The 20,485-nt window shown below is 35.8% G+C and overlaps 3 protein-coding genes and 1 pseudogene across 3 annotated transcripts in view; 3 read left to right on the top strand and 1 right to left on the bottom strand.

Moving 5' to 3' along the window:
- Positions 1 to 20,485, top strand: part of LOC137656812 (mitochondrial thiamine pyrophosphate carrier-like) — a 615,169-nt gene that overhangs the window by 409,898 nt on the left and 184,786 nt on the right.
- LOC137656101 (uncharacterized) overlaps positions 1 to 20,485 on the top strand; it is a 505,345-nt pseudogene that overhangs the window by 346,561 nt on the left and 138,299 nt on the right.
- Positions 1 to 20,485, top strand: part of LOC137656807 (guided entry of tail-anchored proteins factor 1-like) — an 87,086-nt gene that overhangs the window by 6,590 nt on the left and 60,011 nt on the right. The gene's annotated exons all lie outside the window — the stretch shown is intronic.
- Positions 1,060 to 20,485, bottom strand: part of LOC137656098 (solute carrier family 22 member 20-like) — a 25,150-nt gene continuing 5,724 nt past the window's right edge. The window contains exons 2-12 of the mRNA XM_068390274.1: positions 19,244 to 19,340; positions 14,331 to 14,514; positions 13,977 to 14,080; positions 13,148 to 13,302; positions 12,557 to 12,725; positions 12,178 to 12,316; positions 10,052 to 10,245; positions 6,440 to 6,600; positions 3,472 to 3,536; positions 2,058 to 2,177; positions 1,060 to 1,524 (exon numbers count right to left, since the gene is read on the bottom strand). Coding sequence (XP_068246375.1) covers positions 1,198 to 1,524; positions 2,058 to 2,177; positions 3,472 to 3,536; positions 6,440 to 6,600; positions 10,052 to 10,245; positions 12,178 to 12,316; positions 12,557 to 12,725; positions 13,148 to 13,302; positions 13,977 to 14,080; positions 14,331 to 14,514; positions 19,244 to 19,340 — 1,715 coding nt within the window. The 3' untranslated portion in view covers positions 1,060 to 1,197. The remainder of the gene's footprint in view (positions 1,525 to 2,057; positions 2,178 to 3,471; positions 3,537 to 6,439; positions 6,601 to 10,051; positions 10,246 to 12,177; positions 12,317 to 12,556; positions 12,726 to 13,147; positions 13,303 to 13,976; positions 14,081 to 14,330; positions 14,515 to 19,243; positions 19,341 to 20,485) is intronic.

Below are 20,485 nucleotides of genomic sequence, written 5' to 3'. Positions count from 1 at the left end.
TAATAATAATAATGATAATGATAATGATAATAATAATAATAAAATGAAAGAGTTATGATGTAAGGAATAGCCAGTGCGTATGAGATTAAAGTCAGTGTGTGTGTATGTGTTTAAGGCGTTTAATATACTGCAGATGAACGTTCTGTGTAAGTGTATGAAACGGCTAACACTGTGCAAGGTGCCAAGTTTACATATATTGAATAGGTAGAACTTCATTAGTTCAAACCTGCATCAAATATTTTTATGTTGAACAGGCTGACATAAGTCTCTCTTTATAGTATATACACACACACACACACACACACACACACACATATATATATATATATATATATATATATATATATATATATATATATATGACAGATTTATTTTAACGATGATCTTAAGATATTTTATATTAAATTCAGTAATTTTCTTATAGTATATTTATTTCTTTCCTCACTCGGCTATTTTCCCTTGTCATTTTTGACGGGTCGCGTACACTAGTATAACAAACTCCGTGAAATTTTGTCTATTAAATCATATACAAACTCCGTGAAATTTGCGTCCTGGCTTAATAATTTTGATGTAATTTAATGATATGGCAAAATACATCTGTCATATTTCTTCGAAGTTAGAAATCACAAAAAAAAAAAAAAAAAAAAAACACGTCTTTCTTAATCCCGAGGTTATAAATAAGAAAAATATATCAATTATAATTTTATAAGGAAAGAACAGTACAAGGAAAAATAAGTGTCGGTTAGCACAATTTGCATAAATATAAGCGGTGAAATTTTGATCATAGAACTCCCACCTCCTCCTTATTTGAGCTTATTTATTTATTGTCTCAACGCCCCAAAAGTCAACCTAACTGTAGCCATCAGCTGCGTTCGAAGGAGTGAGAAGCAGGAACGTATAGAGGCCCTCGAAGGTGATAGGAGGTGTAGCAGCTCCTTATTTATCCTTCCCCTTAGTGGACTAGACTGGGGAAGGTCTGTTTGGGGTGCAGATATCTCTGGTTATCTTAGGATACGTCCCTGATTATACACGATATCTTGGGTTAGTCGTTCCGGGGTTGGAACCCCGTGATACCTGACGGTAATTCTCTTGTAGTATCAATCGCAGAAATATTTTACTGTAGAAGTTGCCAGAAGGAACTTCCATCAGGACGACATGGCTTTGAGCCCAAAAATAAATTTTTCCTACGTCAACCTTTTATTGTCTCACACCAGAGCACACAGTCGTGGGGAAATCAACCGTAGAGTAATCTCTGACTGTAGACGTCTCGCTCAACTCCGTCCCGAGTTCCTCATCGTCGATATAATACTGTTCGCTCCTGACGGAGTCCCTGAACTTGTTCCTGTCTTTCTTCTTCTTCTTCCTCTTGGCTTTGGAAATGATGGCGTTTCTCCTGTCTTCGACGTCCTGCAGCGTCTCCGGTAGGGGCGTGTTTCGCGTCTCCGGCAGGAGCGGCACTAGGAGTCCTCCTAGGATGCCGGAGCAGCCGAAGGTGGCTCCTACGGCCCACGAGCTGTACTGTGACTAGGGAGAAAAAGGATTTTTTTAATTTCTTTATTTTATTCTTTTGTTTCTTTTGGTTTATAGAAATATGTTTATCCAAATGGTGTTGTGTTTTGGCTTGTAATAATAATAACAATAATAATCTTCCCTATGTAATAAAATGCAAGTGTCTGAATATGTAGTGCTACACTATATATATATATATATATATATATATATATATATATATGTATGTATGTATATATACATATATATACATATACATATACATATACATATACATACACACACATATATATATATATATATATATATATATATATATATATATATATATATATATATATATATATATATATATATATATATATATATTTGTCTCTTTTGAATTTCATAATTGTTACGATACATATGAAAATTGTTCTACAGTATATTTGCTGACTTCCTCACACGTGAATGAGATCATTGTTATGTAACGTCTGCTGACTTTTATAAATGTCAGTAATAACACTATTGATAGCAGTACTGACAGATGAATGGGATCCCGTACTTACTAAAACGTCAGTGATGAGAGGCGCGCAGGAGAATCCAATGCTGCCCATGACAGTGACGAAGGCGAAGCCCCTGGCACGAGCCTCAGTAGGGAAAAGCTCAGGGGCGTACATGTAGTTGACCTGCAGAGTCATCGGAGGGAGACATTTAATGAGTGAAAATTAATCGAATGAAGATATTCAAACTGAAAATTAATCAAGTGAAGGTATTTAAAAAGTTAAAAGTAATCAAATGAAGATATTTAATAAGTGAAAAGTAATAAATGAAGATATTTAAAAAGTGAAAAGTAATAAAATTAAGGTATTTAGAAAGTGAAAATTGATCGATTGAATGTATTCAAAAAATGAAAAGTAGTAAAATGAAGATATTTAAAAAGTGAAAATTATACTTAAAACGTAAAAAAAAATTAAGGTACTGTATATGAGAAGTGAAAATTAATCAAATGAAGATATTTAAAAAGTGAAAATTATACTTGAAACGTAAAAAAAAATTAAGGTACTGTATATGAGAAGTGAAAATTAATCAAATGAAGATATTTAAAAAGGGAAAAGTAATTGAATGAATGTATTTGATAAGTGAAAAGTAATAGAATGAAGATATTTAAACTTAAAAATTAATCAGATGTATTTATTTAAAATGTGAAAAAGTAATTGAATGAAGATATTTAAAAAGTAAAAAATAAAATGAAGATATTTGACGCTGAAAATTAATAAAATGCAGATATTTAAAAACTTGATAATAATCAAATGAAGGTATTTAATAAGTGAAAATTAATCAAATGAAGGTATTCAGAAAGGGAAAAGTAACCGAATGAAGGTATGTAAATAGGGAAAAGTAATCAAATGAAGATATTTAAATCTGAAAATCAATCAAATGAGGGTATTTAAAAAGTAAAATTTAAGCATATGAAGGTATATAAAAAGCGAAAAGTAATCAAATGAAGATATTTAAAGCGGAAAATTAATCAAATGAGAGTATTTAAAAAGTAAAGTTTAAGCTTATGAAGGTATATAAAAAGTGAAAATTAATCAAATGAAGATATTTAAAGCTGAAAATTAATCAAATGGAAATATACAAAAACTTAAAAGTAATCGAATGAAGGTATTTAAAGAGTAAAAAGTAATAAAATGAAGATATTTAACCTGAAACTCAATCAAATGAAGGTGTTTAAAAGTGAAAAGTAATCAAATGAAGGTATTTAAAAGTGAAAAGTAATCGAGTGAAGGTATTTAAAAAGTGAAAAGTAATCGAGTGAAGGTATTTAAAAAGTGAAAAATAATCAAATGAAGGTATTTAACATGCGGAAAGTAATCGAGTGAAGCTATTTAAAAAGTGAAAAGTGATGAAATGAAGGTATTTAAACCTGAAAAAGTTTATAGGATCAGATTTCCAATGAAATCATCCTGGATGACCAACCTGATACGATCCTGCTACGAGAAGGAATCCTACCATCACCAGAACCCACTTGGCCCAGTAGTATCCTGTGGAAAGAAAGGATATCAGTGGTTTGGGAAAAAGTCGTTAACAATATAAAGAGCAATCAGGATTTCTAAACTCCTATTAGTTGGAAAAGCAGGATGCTCTGAGTCTAAACCCAAGGGCTCCAATAGGGAAAAATAGCTTATGGTCGGCGCCCAAGCTCCCTCTCCACCCAAGGTAGGACCAGGGAAAGTCAAGCAATTATTATTATTATTATTATTATTATTATTATTATTATTATTATTATTACTACTACTATTATTAATTGCTAAGCTACAACCCTAATTGGAAAAGAAGGATGCTATAATCCCAGGAGCCCCAACAGGGAAAGTAGCCCAGTGAGGAAAGGAAACAAGGAAAAATAAAATATTTTAAGAACAGTTACAACATTAAAATAAATATTTCATATATAAACTTTAAATAATTAAACAAAACAAGAGGAAAAGAGATTAGATAGGATAGTGTGCCTGAGTGTACCCTCAAGCAAGAGAACTCTTACCCAAGACAGTGGAAGACCATGGTACAGAGGCTATGGTACTACCCAAGACTAAGAGAACAATGGTTTGATTTTGGAGTGTCCTTCTCCTAGAAGAGCTGCTTACCATAGCTAAAGAGTCTCTTCTACCCTTACCAAGAGGAAAGTAGCCACTGACCAATTACAGTGCAGTAGTTAACCCCTTGGGTGAAGAAGAATTGTTTGGTAATCTCAGCGTTGTCAGTGTACGAGGACATATGAGAATCTGTTAAGAATTGGCCAGACTATTCGGTGTATGAGTAGGAAAAAGGAAAGTGAACCGTAACCAGAGAAGGGTCCAATGTAGTACTGTCGGGTCAATCAAAGGACCCCATATCTCTCTAGTGGTAGTATCTCATGGATAATGATGGTGACATTCAATATTCCTCTATAAAGGGTGAATGGTAGATAATGAATTCTTAAATGATTGGTAGCGATAAGGAAATATTATTATGGGAGTGAAACTGTTATGTTGAGAGTTTTGTTATAAGTTAGTCTGAAACTAATGTGATTTGTCTCTCTTTATGGTTTATATGTGAAAGATCTATTTTCATGTTGTTACTGTTCTTAAAGTGTTTTATTTTGATTGTTCATTACTTGTAGTTTATTTATTTCCTTATTTCCTTTTCTTGCTCGACTATTTTCCCTGTTGGAGCCCTTGGGCTTATAGCATCCTGTTTTTCCAACTATAGGTTTAGCTTAATTAATAATAATAATAATAATAATAATAAATAGTAAATGGTAAATAATAATAATAATAATAATAATAATAATAATAATATTTCTATGGACTGGGTCAAGCAAGATGTAAGATATGGCAGTGACTATACCTCCTGCAATGAGGTTATATTTTCACCTCTATCTTTTTATTTGTCACCATCCTCACTCAAAAAGCTACGAATGAATATTGATGAAAATTTCAGGATATATCAGAAATAGGCTAAATTAGAAGAGATTAGAATTTGACGGTGATCCGGATCAAAGACTTTTATTAAACAGTAGATTCGTTCACGGTCGACATGTGAAAAATGGAGACCATAGTCCGTAGACTTAAGTGAAATGTTGACAATATTGGCGGAGGTGTGAAATCTCTTGACTGCACTTTCGACTTGTTATTTCTGTTTTCTAGTAGAGCCACCCCCCAAATAAGACCACATGCTAGATATTTGAGTTATCTCCCCCTATATAATAAAGAGCAATTTTTGCTATATATGTATATATATATATATATATATATATATATATATATATATATATATATATATATATATATATATGTGTGTGTGTGTGTGTATAATATATAAATATATATACATATATATATATATATATATAATATATATGTATATATATGTATGAATATATATATATGAATGTATATATATATATGTATGTATGTATATATATGTATATATATACATATATATATATATATATATATATATATATATATATTATTTCTTTCCCTCTCCTGGTGATAGGGTAACTCTCTTGAAACCCAAATTTTTACCCAAATTGCCGAACTAGCGGGTTGTAGTTAGGAAAATGGGATAAGATGGGAAGGGTTAAATCTGTGCGCGTGTGTGTACAGTTGGCTTCATTAATTCCGGTACAGAAACGTCTTTTTAGCTTTCCTTGAAGCGTACCGGAATTAATGAAGCCAACTGTACATACCTATTTAAATATTCAAACGTCATTTTTGACGGATGGGGTACACTACATTATTATTATTATTACTTGCTATGCTACAACCCTAATTGGTAAAGCACGATGCTATAAGCCCAAGGGCTCCAACAGGGAAAATAGCTCAGTGAGGAAAGGAAACAAAGAAAAATAAAATATTTTAAGAAGAGCAACGAGATTAAAATAAATATCTCCTATATAAACTATAAAAACGAACAAAATAATAGAAAGAGAAATGAGGTAGAATAGTGTGCCCGAGTGTACCCTCAAGCAAGAGAACTCTAACCTAAGACAGTGGAAGACTATGGTACAGAGGCTATGGCACTATCCAAGACTAGAGAACAATGGTTTGATTTTGGAGTTTTCTTCTCCTAGAAGAGCTGCTTACCATAGCTAAAGAGTCTCATCTACCCTTACAAAGAGAAAAGTGGCCACTGAACAATTACAGTGCAGTAAGAAGAATTGTTTGGTAATCTGCATTGTCAGGTGTATGAGGACAGAAGAGGATGTGTAAGGTATAGGCCAGACTATTCGGTGTATATGTTAGGCAAAGGGAAAATGGTCCGTAACCAGAGAGAAGGATCAAATGTACCACTGTCTGGCCAGACAAAAGACCCCATAACTCTCTAGCGGTAGTATCTCAACGGGTGGCTAGTGCCCTGGCCAACCTACTACCTACGAATAAATAACCAAACACGAAACACTTACTGTATGGAATGAGTAATTCGAGAAGCATCAGGAGTCCTCCGAGTGCAAGTCCTGCCCACACCATGATCCTTCGTCCTATTCTGGTGGTGAGAGGCGTGATGATCAATATAGCTGATCCTTCCATAATCCCTGATAGCGCCAGGTATAGGAAGGGGTCTGTGCTGCGGAGAGAAAGCAAGATATCAACGTTCAATTATTATTATTATTATTACTATTATTATTATTATTATTATTATTATTTCCTTTCCTCACTGGGCTATTTTTCCCTGTTGGAGCCCTTGGGCATATAGCATCCTGTTTTCCCACCTAGGGTTGTAGCTTAGCTAATAATAATAATAATGATAATAATAATAATGTATAGTAGATTTTTAACTGGCTTTTCATATACTTCATTTGTTTATTTATTTTATTTCCTCACTGGGCTATTTTACCCTGTTGGTGCCTTTGGGCTTATAGCATCCTGCTTTTCCAAATAGGGTTGTAGCGTAGCAACTACTACTACTACTACCACTACTAGTCTTCCTCCTCCTACTACTACTACTACTACTAGCCCTCCTCCTCCTCCTCCTACTACTACTACTACTACTACTACTACTACTACTACTAATAATAATAATAATAACATATTACTCGAGTGTAATATATGGATGAGATCATGGTGAGGGGTAGATGGAGATGGTTTCGCCACGCTCTTCGCACTCCCCAAGAGAGATTAGTTCACAAACCATTTAACTGGGCTCCACAAGGTACTAGAAGAGTTAGAACACCCAGACCTATATGGCTGAGGACTATGGAGCGTGAAGTCGGATATGATGGATGGAGAAGTATTGATTTAAAAGCTCAAGATAGAGACGACTGGCGAAATCTAACCGAGGCCCTTTACGTCAATATGCGTAGGAGGAGATGATGATAGATTATTAGTTAGCCAGTTTAATATACAAATTTCCTATTCATTTCCCATTTGTCTTATAAATCGCAGGGGAATTTGGTAGAGCTTTTGATGGTAATTAAATATATATATATATATATATATATATATATATATATATATATATATATATATATACATATATATATATATATATATATATATATATATATATATATATATATATTTTACGGATCTTGATTTGACTTGTACAACCTAACTTAGTGTATTTCATAGGCAAATTAACTTGTATGTGATTTACAACTTCCTTCATCTCTCTCTCTCTCTCTCTCTCTCTCTCTCTCTCTCTCTCTCTCTCTCTCTCTCTCTCTCATCCTGGACCAAGTATTAAAAATCTATCTTTGGACCAGATATTTCATGATGACGTCACACCTGGAATCAAATGAGATTCTTTACTTTCTTATCACTGGTAAAGTGATTGCTATTATTATTATTATTATTACGTTTTATTTCCATTATTATTATTATTATTATTATTATTATTATCATTATTATTATTATCATTATTATTATTATTTTTTATTATTATTGTTATTACGTTTAATTTCCATTATTATTATTATTATTATTATTATTATTATTATTATTAGCTAACCTACAATCCTAGTTGGAAAAGCAAGATGTTATAAGGCCAAGGGCTCCAACAAGGAAAAATAGCCCAGCGAGGGAAAGGAAATAAGGGAATAAATAAACGATTCAAGAAGTACTGAACAATCAAAATAAATAATTTGTTAAAACATTAACAACATCAAAACAGATATTTCATAAACTATATAAAGATACTGATGCCACACTGTTCAACATAAAAACATTTGCTCCAAGGTTGAACTTTTGAAGTCCTATTAAAAAGATTAAAATTATAATTTCGCGAATATTTATTACGTACAGGTATTTTGCGTAGCTTTCTTCTTCTCTAGCATCATTCCCGCCCCGCCTCTGCTATTGATTTGGTTCAGTGGAATGCGTGTGAATACTCTATATTTGTTGCAATGGCAGCCATACTGTTGATTTACTCTGGGTCATGTCTCCCGTGCATTTTACGTTCTTAATAAAGATGAGTAGTATATAGTATATAATATATATATATATATATATATATATATATATATATATATATATATATATATATATATATAAAAGGTAGTAGGTTGGCCAGGGCACCAGCCACCCATTGAGATACTACCGCCGGAGAGTTATGGGGTCCTTTGACTGGCCAGAAAGAACTACATTGGATCCTTCTATTATTATTATTATTATTATTATTATTATTTCTATTATTATTATTATTATTATTATTATTATTATTATTATTGTTGTTATCATTTGTGGTTACGGTTCATTTTCCCTTCGCCTACACATACACCGAATAGTCTGGCCCATTCTTTACAGATTCTCCTCTGTCCTCATACACCTGACAACACAGAGATTACTAACAATTCTTTTTCACCCAAGGTGTTAACAAGTGCATTGTAATTGTTCAGTGGCCAAGTTCCTCTTGCTAAGGGTAGAAGAGACTCTTTAGCTATGGTAAGCAGCTCTTCTAGGAGAAGGACACTCCAAATTCAAACCATTGTTTTCCAGTCTTGGGTAGTGCCATAGCCTCTGTACCATGGTCTTCCACAGTCTCTTCAGTTAGAGTTCTCTTGTTTGAGGTTACACTCGGGCACAATATTCTATCTTATTTCTTTTCCTCTTGTTTTGTTAAAGTTTTTATAGTTTATATAGGAGATATTAATTTTAATGTTGTAACTGTTCTTAAAATATTTTATTTTTCATGGTATCCTTTCCTCAATGGGCTATTTTTCCTATTGGAACCCCTGGGCTTATAGTATCCTGCTTTCCCAACTAGGGCTGTAGCTTAGCAAGTAATAATAATAATAATCAACCATTGCTAGTCCACTACAGGACAGTGGCCTCATACATGTCCTTCCAGTTTCGCCTGTTTATGGTCTTTTTAAGCCAATCTATACCCGTAGATTTTCTTAGCTCATCAATCCATCGTCTTCTCTTCCTTCCCCTGCTTCGTTTGCAATCTCTGGGGATTGCAATATATATATATATATATATATATATATATATATATATATATATATATATATATATATATATGTATATATATATGTATATATATACAGTATATATATATATATATATATATATATATATATATATATATATATATATATATATATATGATTGCTCCATTATTTGACGGTGTATTAGTATATTTTATACAAATAGACCATCGTTGAGTTATGTGAAAAGGGTGATTTCAGTACTCTTAAGTAATAACTAATATAGTATTAAATTTTTCGGATGATAAGGCAACCTATTCAAATCTCGCCCAATCTCTATTACCTGGTGAAGTATTACTTGGAAAAGTGTTACTTGGAAAAGTGTCACCTGGTATAGTGTTACCCTGTGAAGTATTGCCTAGTGGAATGTTACCTGGTGAAGTGTTATGTGGTTAAGTGTTACCTAGTTAAGTGTTACTTTGTTAAGTGTTACCTGGTGAAGTGTTATCTGGTAGTGTTATCTGGGAAAATGTTACATGGTAAAGTTTAACCTTGTTTTAGTGTTAGATGGTAAAGTGTTTCCTGGTTAAGTGTTACCTGGTAGTGTTACCTGGTGACCAGGTAACGTGTTACCTGGTGATGTATTACCTGGTGAAGTTGTTGGCATTCATGATGACTCCGAGGTAGAGGCAGCTCTGCAGGAACCAGATGACAGGAGTCACCAGGATTATGATTCTCATGGCGGGCGAACGCAGGTACGAACACACCTGTCTCACCACCTCTCGCATCGGGGTGAGGAAGGATACTCTCTCCTCAGCCGTCTCTGAGTCCTCGTCTATGGTCTGGGGAGGGGGGAGAAGGGGGAGAGGTTAGCCAGGGGAGGAGTGAGAGTGTGTAGGGGATGGTTAGGCAGAGGAGTAAGAGGGAGTTGGGAATGGTTAGCCAGGGGGGGGGGAGTGAGGCGGAGTTGAGGATGGTTAGCCAATGGTTGAGTGAGAGGGAGTTGGGATGGTTAGCCAGGGAAAGAGTGAGAGGGAATTGGGGATGGTTAACCAGGGGAGGAGTGAGAAGGGGTTGGGGATGGTTAGTCAGGGGGGGCGGTGTGGGAGTGAGGCGGAGTTGAGAATGGTTAGCCAATGGTGGAGTGAGAGGGAGTTGGGATGGTTAGCCAGGGGAAGAGTGAGAGGGAATTGGGGATGGTTAACCAGGGGAGGAGTGAGAAGGGGTTGGGGATGGTTAGCCAGGGGAGGAGTGAGAGGGAGTTGGGTATGGTTAGCCACTAGGAGGATTAATACTACTGGAGATGAGAGGGAGTTGGGAATGATTTGCCAGGGGAGGAGCGAGAGGGAGTTGGGGATGGTTAACCACAAGGAGGATTAATACTACTGGAGATGAGAGGGAGTTGGGAATGGTTAGCCAGGGGAAGAGTGAGAGGGAGTTGTGTATGGTTAGCCACTAGGATGATTAATACTACTGGAGATGAGAGGGAGTTGGGAATGGTTAGCCAGGGGAGGAGTCAGAGGGTGTTGGGGATGGTTAACCATGGGAGGAGTGAGAGGGAATTGGGAATGGTTAGCCAGGGGAGGGAGGGGTAGTTGGTGATGGTTAGCCAGGGGAGGAGTGAGGGGGAGTTGGGGATGGTTAGCCAAAGGAGTGAGGGGGAGTTGGGGATGGTTAGCCAAGGGAGGAGTGAGGGGGAGCTGGGGATGGTTAGCCAGGGGAGGAGTGAGGGGGAGTTGGGGATGGTTAACCAAAGGAGTGAGGTGGAGTTGAGGAAGGTTAGCCAGTGGAGGAGTGAGAGGGAATTGGGGTGGGGGAAGGTTAGCCAGGGGAGGAGTGAGAGTGAGTTGGGGATGGTTAACCAGGGGAGGAGTGAGAGGGGGTTGGGGAGGGTTAGTCAGGAGAGGAGTGAGAGGTGGTTTGGGGGTTAGCCAGGGGAGGAGTAAGAGGGAGTTGGGGATGGTTAGCTAGGAAAGGAGTGAGAGAAAGTTGGGGATGGTTAGCCAGGGGAGGAGTGAGAGGGAGTTGGGTATGGTTAGCCAGGGGAGGAGTGAGAGGGGGTTGGGGAGGGTTAGTCAGGAGAGGAGTGAGAGGTGGTTTGGGGGTTAGCCAGGGGAGGAGTAAGAGGGAGTTGGGGATAGTTAGCTAGGAAAGAAGTGAGAGAAAGTTGGGGATGGTTAGCCAGGGGAGGAGTGAGAGGGAATTGGGGATGGTTAACCAGGGGAGGAGTGAGAGGGAGTTGATGATGGTTCGCCAGGGGAAGAGTAAGAAGGGGTTGGGGAGGAAAGAAGGAAAGGAATAAGAGGGGGTTGGGGAGGGTTAGCCATGGGAGTAGTGAGAGGGAGTTGGGGATGGTTAGCCTGGGGAGGAGTGAAGGGGAGTTGGGGGTGGTTGGGCAGGGGAGGAATGAGAGGTTGTTTGGGGATGGTTAGCCAAGGGAGGAGTGAGAGTGGGGCCGATGGTTAGCAATAAGGGAACGATCATTTATAGCAGTAAAATTAAAGATAAAATAAAACGAATGATTCTAAATTATTGCTTTAGTTTTAGTTATTTGTTAATTTAAAAAAAAAATAAGATTATTGCTGTTAAATTGCTACATTGTGTGTCAGATATAATACCTGATTTTATTTTGAGAAGGGTGGGTTTATTTTTTACAGTGCACCACACGTAATATGCTGTATGCGTTGCTAGTGTCTTTTCTGTACCCACCGAAAGAGCTGAAGATATTGACTACATTCACAGATGCATTGCAACAAATGCAACACTTGACTTACTTGTATCAGTTTATCTATGGTGATATTTAACGGAGTGGAGAGCCGAGCGTTGTTGACCCTCGCAGCCTTCTGCAGTATGGCTAAGGCCTCTTCCACGTGGCCCTTCTGCAGCAGCCAGCGAGGAGATTCATCTGTGATGCTGGCCAGATCGATAAAATCTGATTAACAATTGAACAATTGAATAGTTCATTATGAACAAATTTTCTATTTAGTTAGGTGAGCAGTCTGCCTTTACAACATAGATCATGTCAGTGAGAAAAAGCTTAAGCGAGTGGTGAAAGATTTTGAAAGTTGTTAGAAATATAAACAAGATTCTTTGAATATTGAGATGTATTGAATATATGAAACCAAGTTGATTCAAATGCAATGTAGATCTCACAAGGACAACGGAAGCAAGATGAGGACCGGTGAGGCGCAGGCCAGCAAGAGGTACTTCCATGTCCTGATGAGATATCCGAGGAGGGCCATTCCCATTGTACTCGCAGAGAAGGGTAGACCAAGGAGCATTCCAACTCTACTGCGTAATTTAGCCGGCGTTGATTCTAGAACTGTTGGGGAAATAGGATTGGAAGAAGATTGGGATGGATAGAGTCCTTACAGATACTAAAAGAAAATTGAGCATCTATGTGAAGGTCAATAGGATGGACCACCTAGTGAGTAATGGTGAAAAAGAAAGGACCCAGAGCAAGAGGACTAAAAAGATAAATTAAGATAGTCACTTTTGGGATGTTTATGTCAAATATAGAATAGGTAGGAAAATTATTGATAGAAATGAGAACAACATGATGGTTTGAATATCATATATATATATTTGACTAAAGGATTTAAGTTGTTTAAGTTCTATCTGTGAAAGTTATATTGGAGACATATCACTGGTCCAGCAAAAGCAATAAGCTAAAATGATTTCACTACCAAAGTAGAAGCTGCTGTATTGTTTAAAGGAAAAGTAATTATAATCTTGTTTTCTTACCTAAACTCCAAGCTGGAACGAGCATTCCCATTATCGTACATCCCGCAACAAAGCGGAGGATCACAACGACGGCGTATAAAGGTGTGAAAAACATCCCCACCACTACAAGTGTGTTGACTATACAACCAATCTGTACAGCTCTCTTGCGGCCCCATCTGCATAAATGTAAATATAAATACTTCAGATGTAAGCAACAATTGTATTATTTCAACTTTTTATTATTATCACTTGCTAAGTTACAACTCTACTTGGAAAAGCAGGATGCTATAAGCTTAAGGGCTCCAACAGGGAAAATATCAGAATAGTGTGCCTGAGTTTACTGGATTGGTCTTTTCTTGCACTAAATTTCATTTGAGTACATTGACATTTAGCCATAGTGAAAAGCAGGCTACTTCTAGCAAAGCTTTGATTTAAAAATGGAAGTCAGAAGTTTAGAGACATTCAGATCGTTGTAATGTGCTTATAGGTGCAAAGCCCTAACTAAAGAAAATGAAATGAGATGATAATGAAGTCGCTCCCTGAAGAAACCCTAAAAGCCAATGTCAAATACAAGAAATTGAATCTGAACAAAATTTACAGAGAGATTTAAGTCTTAAGTAAGGCTCTTTCTAAACAGAGCCTACTAGGTAATTTAAGCAAGTGGAAAGTCTCTCTCTTAACTAAATTTACAAGGAGATTTGAGCCACAAGAAAATCCCCTCAACTGTCTACAATGAAATTTTAGCTATAAATTAGTCCCTCTGTATATAATACAGAAGGAAAACCGAACCTACAAGGAAGATTAAGAATCTTTCTAGCTAATAAAGCCAACTGCTATCTTTAAATCTTACCTGTCTCCTACGTATCCCCCGACGAGACTTCCAAGAATTCCCCCGAGAGTGAAGAGTGTCTGGAAAATTGGTCTCAGGGCAGCGCGCTCACACACGAGGTCCCACTGCAAAAGGGGGTTAGACTAGCCGAAAAATATGGATCTCCATCTCTGCCAACAATGAGAGCTACAACATACTCTGTAAGTGAGGTCCGACAGGAGTTAGTCAAGCAGGGAAACCTCTTTTGAAAGGAAGTGGTACTTCTACTCAAGGCTTTAACATCATGTCTTTGCACTACACTTTTGACAACAATAATTGAAGAGTATATTCACAGGAATACAATTGCCACTTTACTTGCCCATCAGCTCCTCGTACCTGAGATATGACTGTGGAGGTGAAAGTAGACCTGTCATAGTCCACAACTGGGCACGATAGGTCATTCGTTAGCCGCTGTGTTGGATGCAGTTGTGTTACATTGATATCTAGTGTAGAGGTATTGGATGGCACCAGGCACTCACTGTTGTAGTAGGTAGAACTTTCCTCCATGGTAATGTTACTGCTAATTTAAGATAATTATCATAATTAACAAATGTGAAGGCATTCTGTGCCATTCCATAAAGATATAAACACAATTCTTAATATTGAGAAAATATTGTGATCAATGTCATGACTAGGATTTTTTTGTATATTTTTTCCATAAAAGTTTAGGTTACATTACCTTGTACATTCCTGTACTCGCCTTCCATTCTCTCACAAATAACAAACATAGAACTGGGTTTTCATTTTGTAACCCATGTAGTTTAGCCCTCAAGCCCTGGATCTAATCTAATGGGACTGTTGTTTTTAGGGCCTGACTTCAAATAGATTCCACAAGACTTTAACCCATAATCATATTTGGTAGCTTTTCTGTAAGCGTTTAGTTTTTATGTCTGTTTATCGTAAAGATCAAAATTGTACGTACATTATGTGATTTTCCGCTTAACTAAAGTCACTGCAGAAATTCTGGGCGAAATAAGCCACACCCCCTGATGATGTCATAGCTATTCACGTTGTGTCCCACGTTAAGAGCGGTCACAACACATCCCCTTAAAGTGATTATAAGTTAGTATAGTTTGAAATTTGTAAGGGTATTTATTGTAACCACTGCTAACGTGGGAGACAACGTGATTTGCTATGATGTCATTATGGGTGGGACTTATTTTGCCAGGAATCTTTGCGGCAACTATAGTTTACATTTACTTGAATAAACATTAGTGGCTTTTATTTGTACAGCTTAACCTGATATTTAATAACAAAATGGAAGGGGCAAGTCAAATATGGAGATAAATTTCATTAGAAAAAACTAATAAAATTTATGGTTACCATGCACATTTATTTCAGACTACTGACCCAGACAACCACATGCACACTTATTTACCAGCCATAAGGACCTTAGACACAAAGGACCTTAGATACAAAGACACTTAAGGTTAATATGTGTACATGCAGTAATTGAATACGCAAAAATGTTTCTCAATACTAATTCAAAAGTGGAATGAGGGATACACAGAGAGACTAATGTAAATCGTAATGGCCGATGTGTTCTCACGAGATGTGTCCATCTTTGATGCTCGACGATATAGCACCATATTTGAATACAGTGTGTTCAAAACGTTTCTCTACAGTAAGCATTCAAAGAACATTGCTCTCTTAGTGTTGTCACACCATGCAAAAGTTGGTTTTCGTTCAAGGACTTTTTGAACACCCTGTAGTTTAAATCACTCACAATGCAAGTCTGACGATGTCAATAGGTAGATGAAAGTACTAACTCCAAAGAAGGTTCTTTCGCTTTTCCTTTTGTGACTTGATAGATATTTTACGCTTAACGCGTCTCCTAAACAAAAAGTGAAATCACTACAAATGAAAGTCCCAAAACAATCTATAAACATTTTAGAATCCATAAGACTAAACAGACCTCTAGAATTAGGATGCAACACTACAGGATTCTAACAGTAGATTTATGAATGATCCCAGTTTTCCGACTGCCTACATTTCCCATCCATGCAACTAAACACAGAGTCCAAATCACACTCAAGATAAATTTGACAAACCTGGTTTGTGGAAGCTAAGGACGGGGAGGAGTGTTTATAGTCATAAGTACCAGATGTTTGACGATGGACAGTTGAAATACCTCCACTTGTTCTGGGCATGTAATACTCATGCATTTTCCTTTGTTCTTAACCTCTTTTAATAAAACACGAGTCATTTTTCAAGCAAATGTATCAGTCATTCTATGGGGTGTGTCATTTCAAGTCATTGGTGGTATGGGAGGAGAGGCAAGAATGCCATGAGTCTAGTGTTCTGAAATAGATCATCGGATTTTGCATGAGTTACAAGCTGATTTAAGCAGGTAATTTATGATATTCAGTTTGTTTTACCTTCAGTTCTACAAACTACTACGTTATCTAAATGGCCACAGGCTCTTCGTACCCTAGCAATTCCGTCTTAACATTAAATCTTTCGTATACTTCACATGTACCATCCATAGACTCATCTAGAGCTTTTGATGGAGCTTTAACTTTTATGTGATCTACATGACTTACTATGTATGTATTTCATTACAATCTAACTCAAGGCTATTAACCAATCTCAGATCTATTTTAACCCTTTTTAAACTTATACATTGCAGAGTATTTTGTCAATGAACCCACATAATAGCCTGGCATTCATCTCTTGTGCTCCATTTATCATCGCTATCAATCTTTTATACAGTATCATGAAAATATTCCTAATCCTATAAAGCAATGGCCTATGTAATGTAAGTTAATTGTCAATTACCAATCGCTGAAAAAAATAGTACCTAAATCATTAACCCAGAATAATGACAGACCCTTTCCAGAATATTCACGTTTTGATCCATACTTCCTCAGAATAATGTGAGTAAAATACCCAGACATACTCGTGTTGCAAGTGATATTATGAGTTTCAAAGATCAACCTAGCAATGTCATATTTGAAACTTGTCTGTTAAAAGTGATAAGTAAGAACTTTAATTAATAAACCTAAAGTGTTCAAACAGCTGATTGAATTCTGCTCAATTGGTCTATGTTTCTTGGTGAAGTTGCTTCACTACCCTGTCTGACAGTTGTTTCTTATAGTCATTCAAAATATATATGCCTCTATTTCTGGCAATTTGGTCATCTCGCGTGCCACATTTAGGTTTCTGGATGTGGCTGATCCTATAAATTATAGCCAATGATTTCAAACTGAAATTTCAAACGCTGAAGTGACCTAACCTCTGTACTATGGCCTTACAGACTCTTTTTCCAGAATTTCCTTACTTAAGGGTACAGTCAAGAAAGTTGGCTTCTCGCTTTGTTTTTCATTAACTATATTTTTGGTTTAGCTATTTTTATATTAATCAATTTATTGTTACTTGCTTGTAATTTATACAGTTTTCCTTCTTCTGTGTTGTGAAAGCCCAGGTTCATGATGTTTGCTAAGAAGTGTTGGTAGCAGCAACCATTATAAAGTTAATACTAATAATGAAATTTTATGAAATATGGAAATAAATATTCAATTTACTTAAAGTAAAGCATAACAGATCATGCAACAAGCTGATGCCCTAAACTGTAAAACTTGGAGATCTAATATATAAGCCAATAATGGCCACCCGTTGAGAGATATGGGGTCTTTCGACTGGCCAGACAGTACTACATTGGATCCTTCTCTCTGGTTACGGTTCATTTTCCCTTTGCCTGCAGACATACACTGAGTAGTCTGGCCTATTCTTTACAGATTCTCCTCTGTCCTCATACACCTGACAACACTGAAATTGCCAAACTATTCTTCACCCAAAAGGTTAACTACTGCACTGTAAATGTTCAGTGGCTACTTTCCACTTGATGAGGGTAGAAGAGACTCTTTAGCTTTGGTAAGCAGCTCTTCTAGGAGAAGGACACTCCAAAATCAAACCATTGTTCTGCATAGTCTTGGGTAGTGCCATAGCCTCTGTACCATGGTCTTCCACTGTCTTGGGTTAGAGTTCTCTTGCTTAAGGCTACACTCGGGCACACTGTTCTATCTTATTTCCCTTCCTATTGTTTTGTTAAAGTTTTATAGTTTATATAGGAATTATTCATTTTAATATTACCGTTCTTAAAATATTTTATTTGTCTTGTTTCCTTTCCTTACTGGGCTATTTTCCCTGTTGGATTCCTAGGGCTTACAGCATCCTGCTTTTCCAACTAGGGTTGTAGCTTAGCAAGTAATAATAATAATAATAATAATAGAGATCAATCCAATTTATGATTAAACCCTTGCAGTGTCGTAACCCTTTCTTAGTTACCAATCAAATTGATTACCAACCCCAATGTTACCAGTCTTCATTAATAGACAGTTTTACATCTAGAAGCTGAATCCCATGACAGATATCAAATGAAGAGAAAAGAACATTATCAGTAAACTTGTCTTAAAATAATGTTATCAAAACAAACATCAAACTGCCACTTTAGTTTTTCAATGTCTCGATTAAACATTTTATACGTTAACAACGGTGTTTACTTTGTTTATACTTGGAGCAACTACAGTATATATATATATATATATATATATATATGTATATATACATCATAATACTGTATATATATATATATATATATATATATATATATATATATGTGTGTGTGTGTGTGTGTATACAGTATGCATGTATATATATATATATATATATATATATATATATAAATATATATATATATACATACATATATATATATATATATATATATATATATGTGTGTGTATACAGAATATGTATATATATATATATATATATATGTGTGTGTGTGTGTGTGTATATATATATATATATATATATATATATATATATATATATATATATATATATATATATATATATTATACACACACAAATATACTCCTCAGATGGGTTGCCAAGAACAAGAAAATTATTAATTAGACAAGAGTTTGGGGCAGCTATATATATATATATATATATATATATATATATATATATATATATATATATATATATATATATATACTTATATTCATTCATTTAAACCAAGCATCAACTTCCACCACCGCTCTAATGCTAAATACCCAAATCTTCCAATCTGCCGATCTTAAAGCAACAGAAATATCCCCCAAAATAAACAAAAGTAAATATAAAAGTGTCGGTGCAATCAATGGCAAGTGCTTTGCAGTCAAAGGTAATGATGAAAGAAGCCTAAAAAAAAAGCGAAGGCATATTAATTATTAATATATTAATGAAATATTCATCCGTACCTGTTTGCGCTGTCCGGCGGACCTGGGAAACAGCGGAAGGGCAAAGGGGCGCTCAGGAGAGGTGACCCCAGGAGCTGTACGGAAAACTGGGACATTGCTGTATGGAAGGAAAAAAGGATGCAGAGATTAAAATTGACGTTTCTTTTTGCAAATTCGAATTCAGTTAAATTAATTCACTGAATTTGCCATCATAACTAAAAAGGTCAATATTAAATAGATTTTTTTTTTTTTAGTTATGAAGGCAATAATGCAGAGATTAAAATTGGCGTTTCTTTCGCAAATTCAGTTAAATTAATTCACTGAATTTTCCATCATAACTAAAAAAGTCAATATTAAATTGATTTTTTTCTAGTTATGATGGCAATAATGCAGAGATTAGAATTGACGTTTCTTTTGCAAATTCGGTTGATAAATATTGATTTTTTAGTTATGATGGCAAGGATACAGAGATTAGAATTGACGTTTCTTTTGCAAATTCGCAAATTCAGTTGAATTAATTCACCGAATTTGCTATCATAACTAAAAAAGTCAATATTAAATGGATTTTTTTAGCTATGATGGCAATAATGCAGAGATTAGAATTGACGTTTCTTTTGCAAATTCAGTTGATTAATATTGATTTTATAAGTTATGATGGTCTTACAACAGTCAGGAATTCTTAAATGGGGGGAGGTTTAAAGTTTCAAAGGCTCATGAATGGCAGAGACAAGGGACAGTAACATTACCCTAGCAAGCAGGACAATGCCCTAGAGACTGACCATATTTCCATATGATCATCGCCCAAGCCCCCTCTCCATTCAATCTAGGATCAGGGAGAGCCAGGAAATGGCTACTGATGACTCAGCAGATAGACGTATAGGCTCCCCCAAAACCCCAATCCTTATTTCACAAGGATGGTGAGGTTGAAGCGACCAAAGGAACTAACGAGTTTGAGCAGGACTCGAACCCCAGTGTGACGACCAGAAGGCAATGACGTTACCATCAGGCCAGCACAACTTTTGTAGCTAAGCATTTAGAGAAAAGTTCGAAAATAGGACGTGAATTTACAATATTGAAATATAAGAATTATTTCATACATGATAAGATAAAAAATGTCTTATTTTGAATAGTTTCATAGTTTTGATAACTTATATTAAATTGTTTCACAGAATTTTTATTTCCTTTATTTTAATTCTGATGGTGGTTTCTTATATGGCTAAAGCTTGCAAATTTCTGCCCCAGAGAGAGAGAGAGAGAGAGAGA

Source organism: Palaemon carinicauda, chromosome 17 (genome assembly GCF_036898095.1).
Source record: "Palaemon carinicauda isolate YSFRI2023 chromosome 17, ASM3689809v2, whole genome shotgun sequence".
Taxonomy (NCBI): domain Eukaryota; kingdom Metazoa; phylum Arthropoda; class Malacostraca; order Decapoda; family Palaemonidae; genus Palaemon; species Palaemon carinicauda.
Note: the sequence above shows the minus strand (reverse complement) of the source record. Positions and strands in the feature narration are given on the sequence as shown.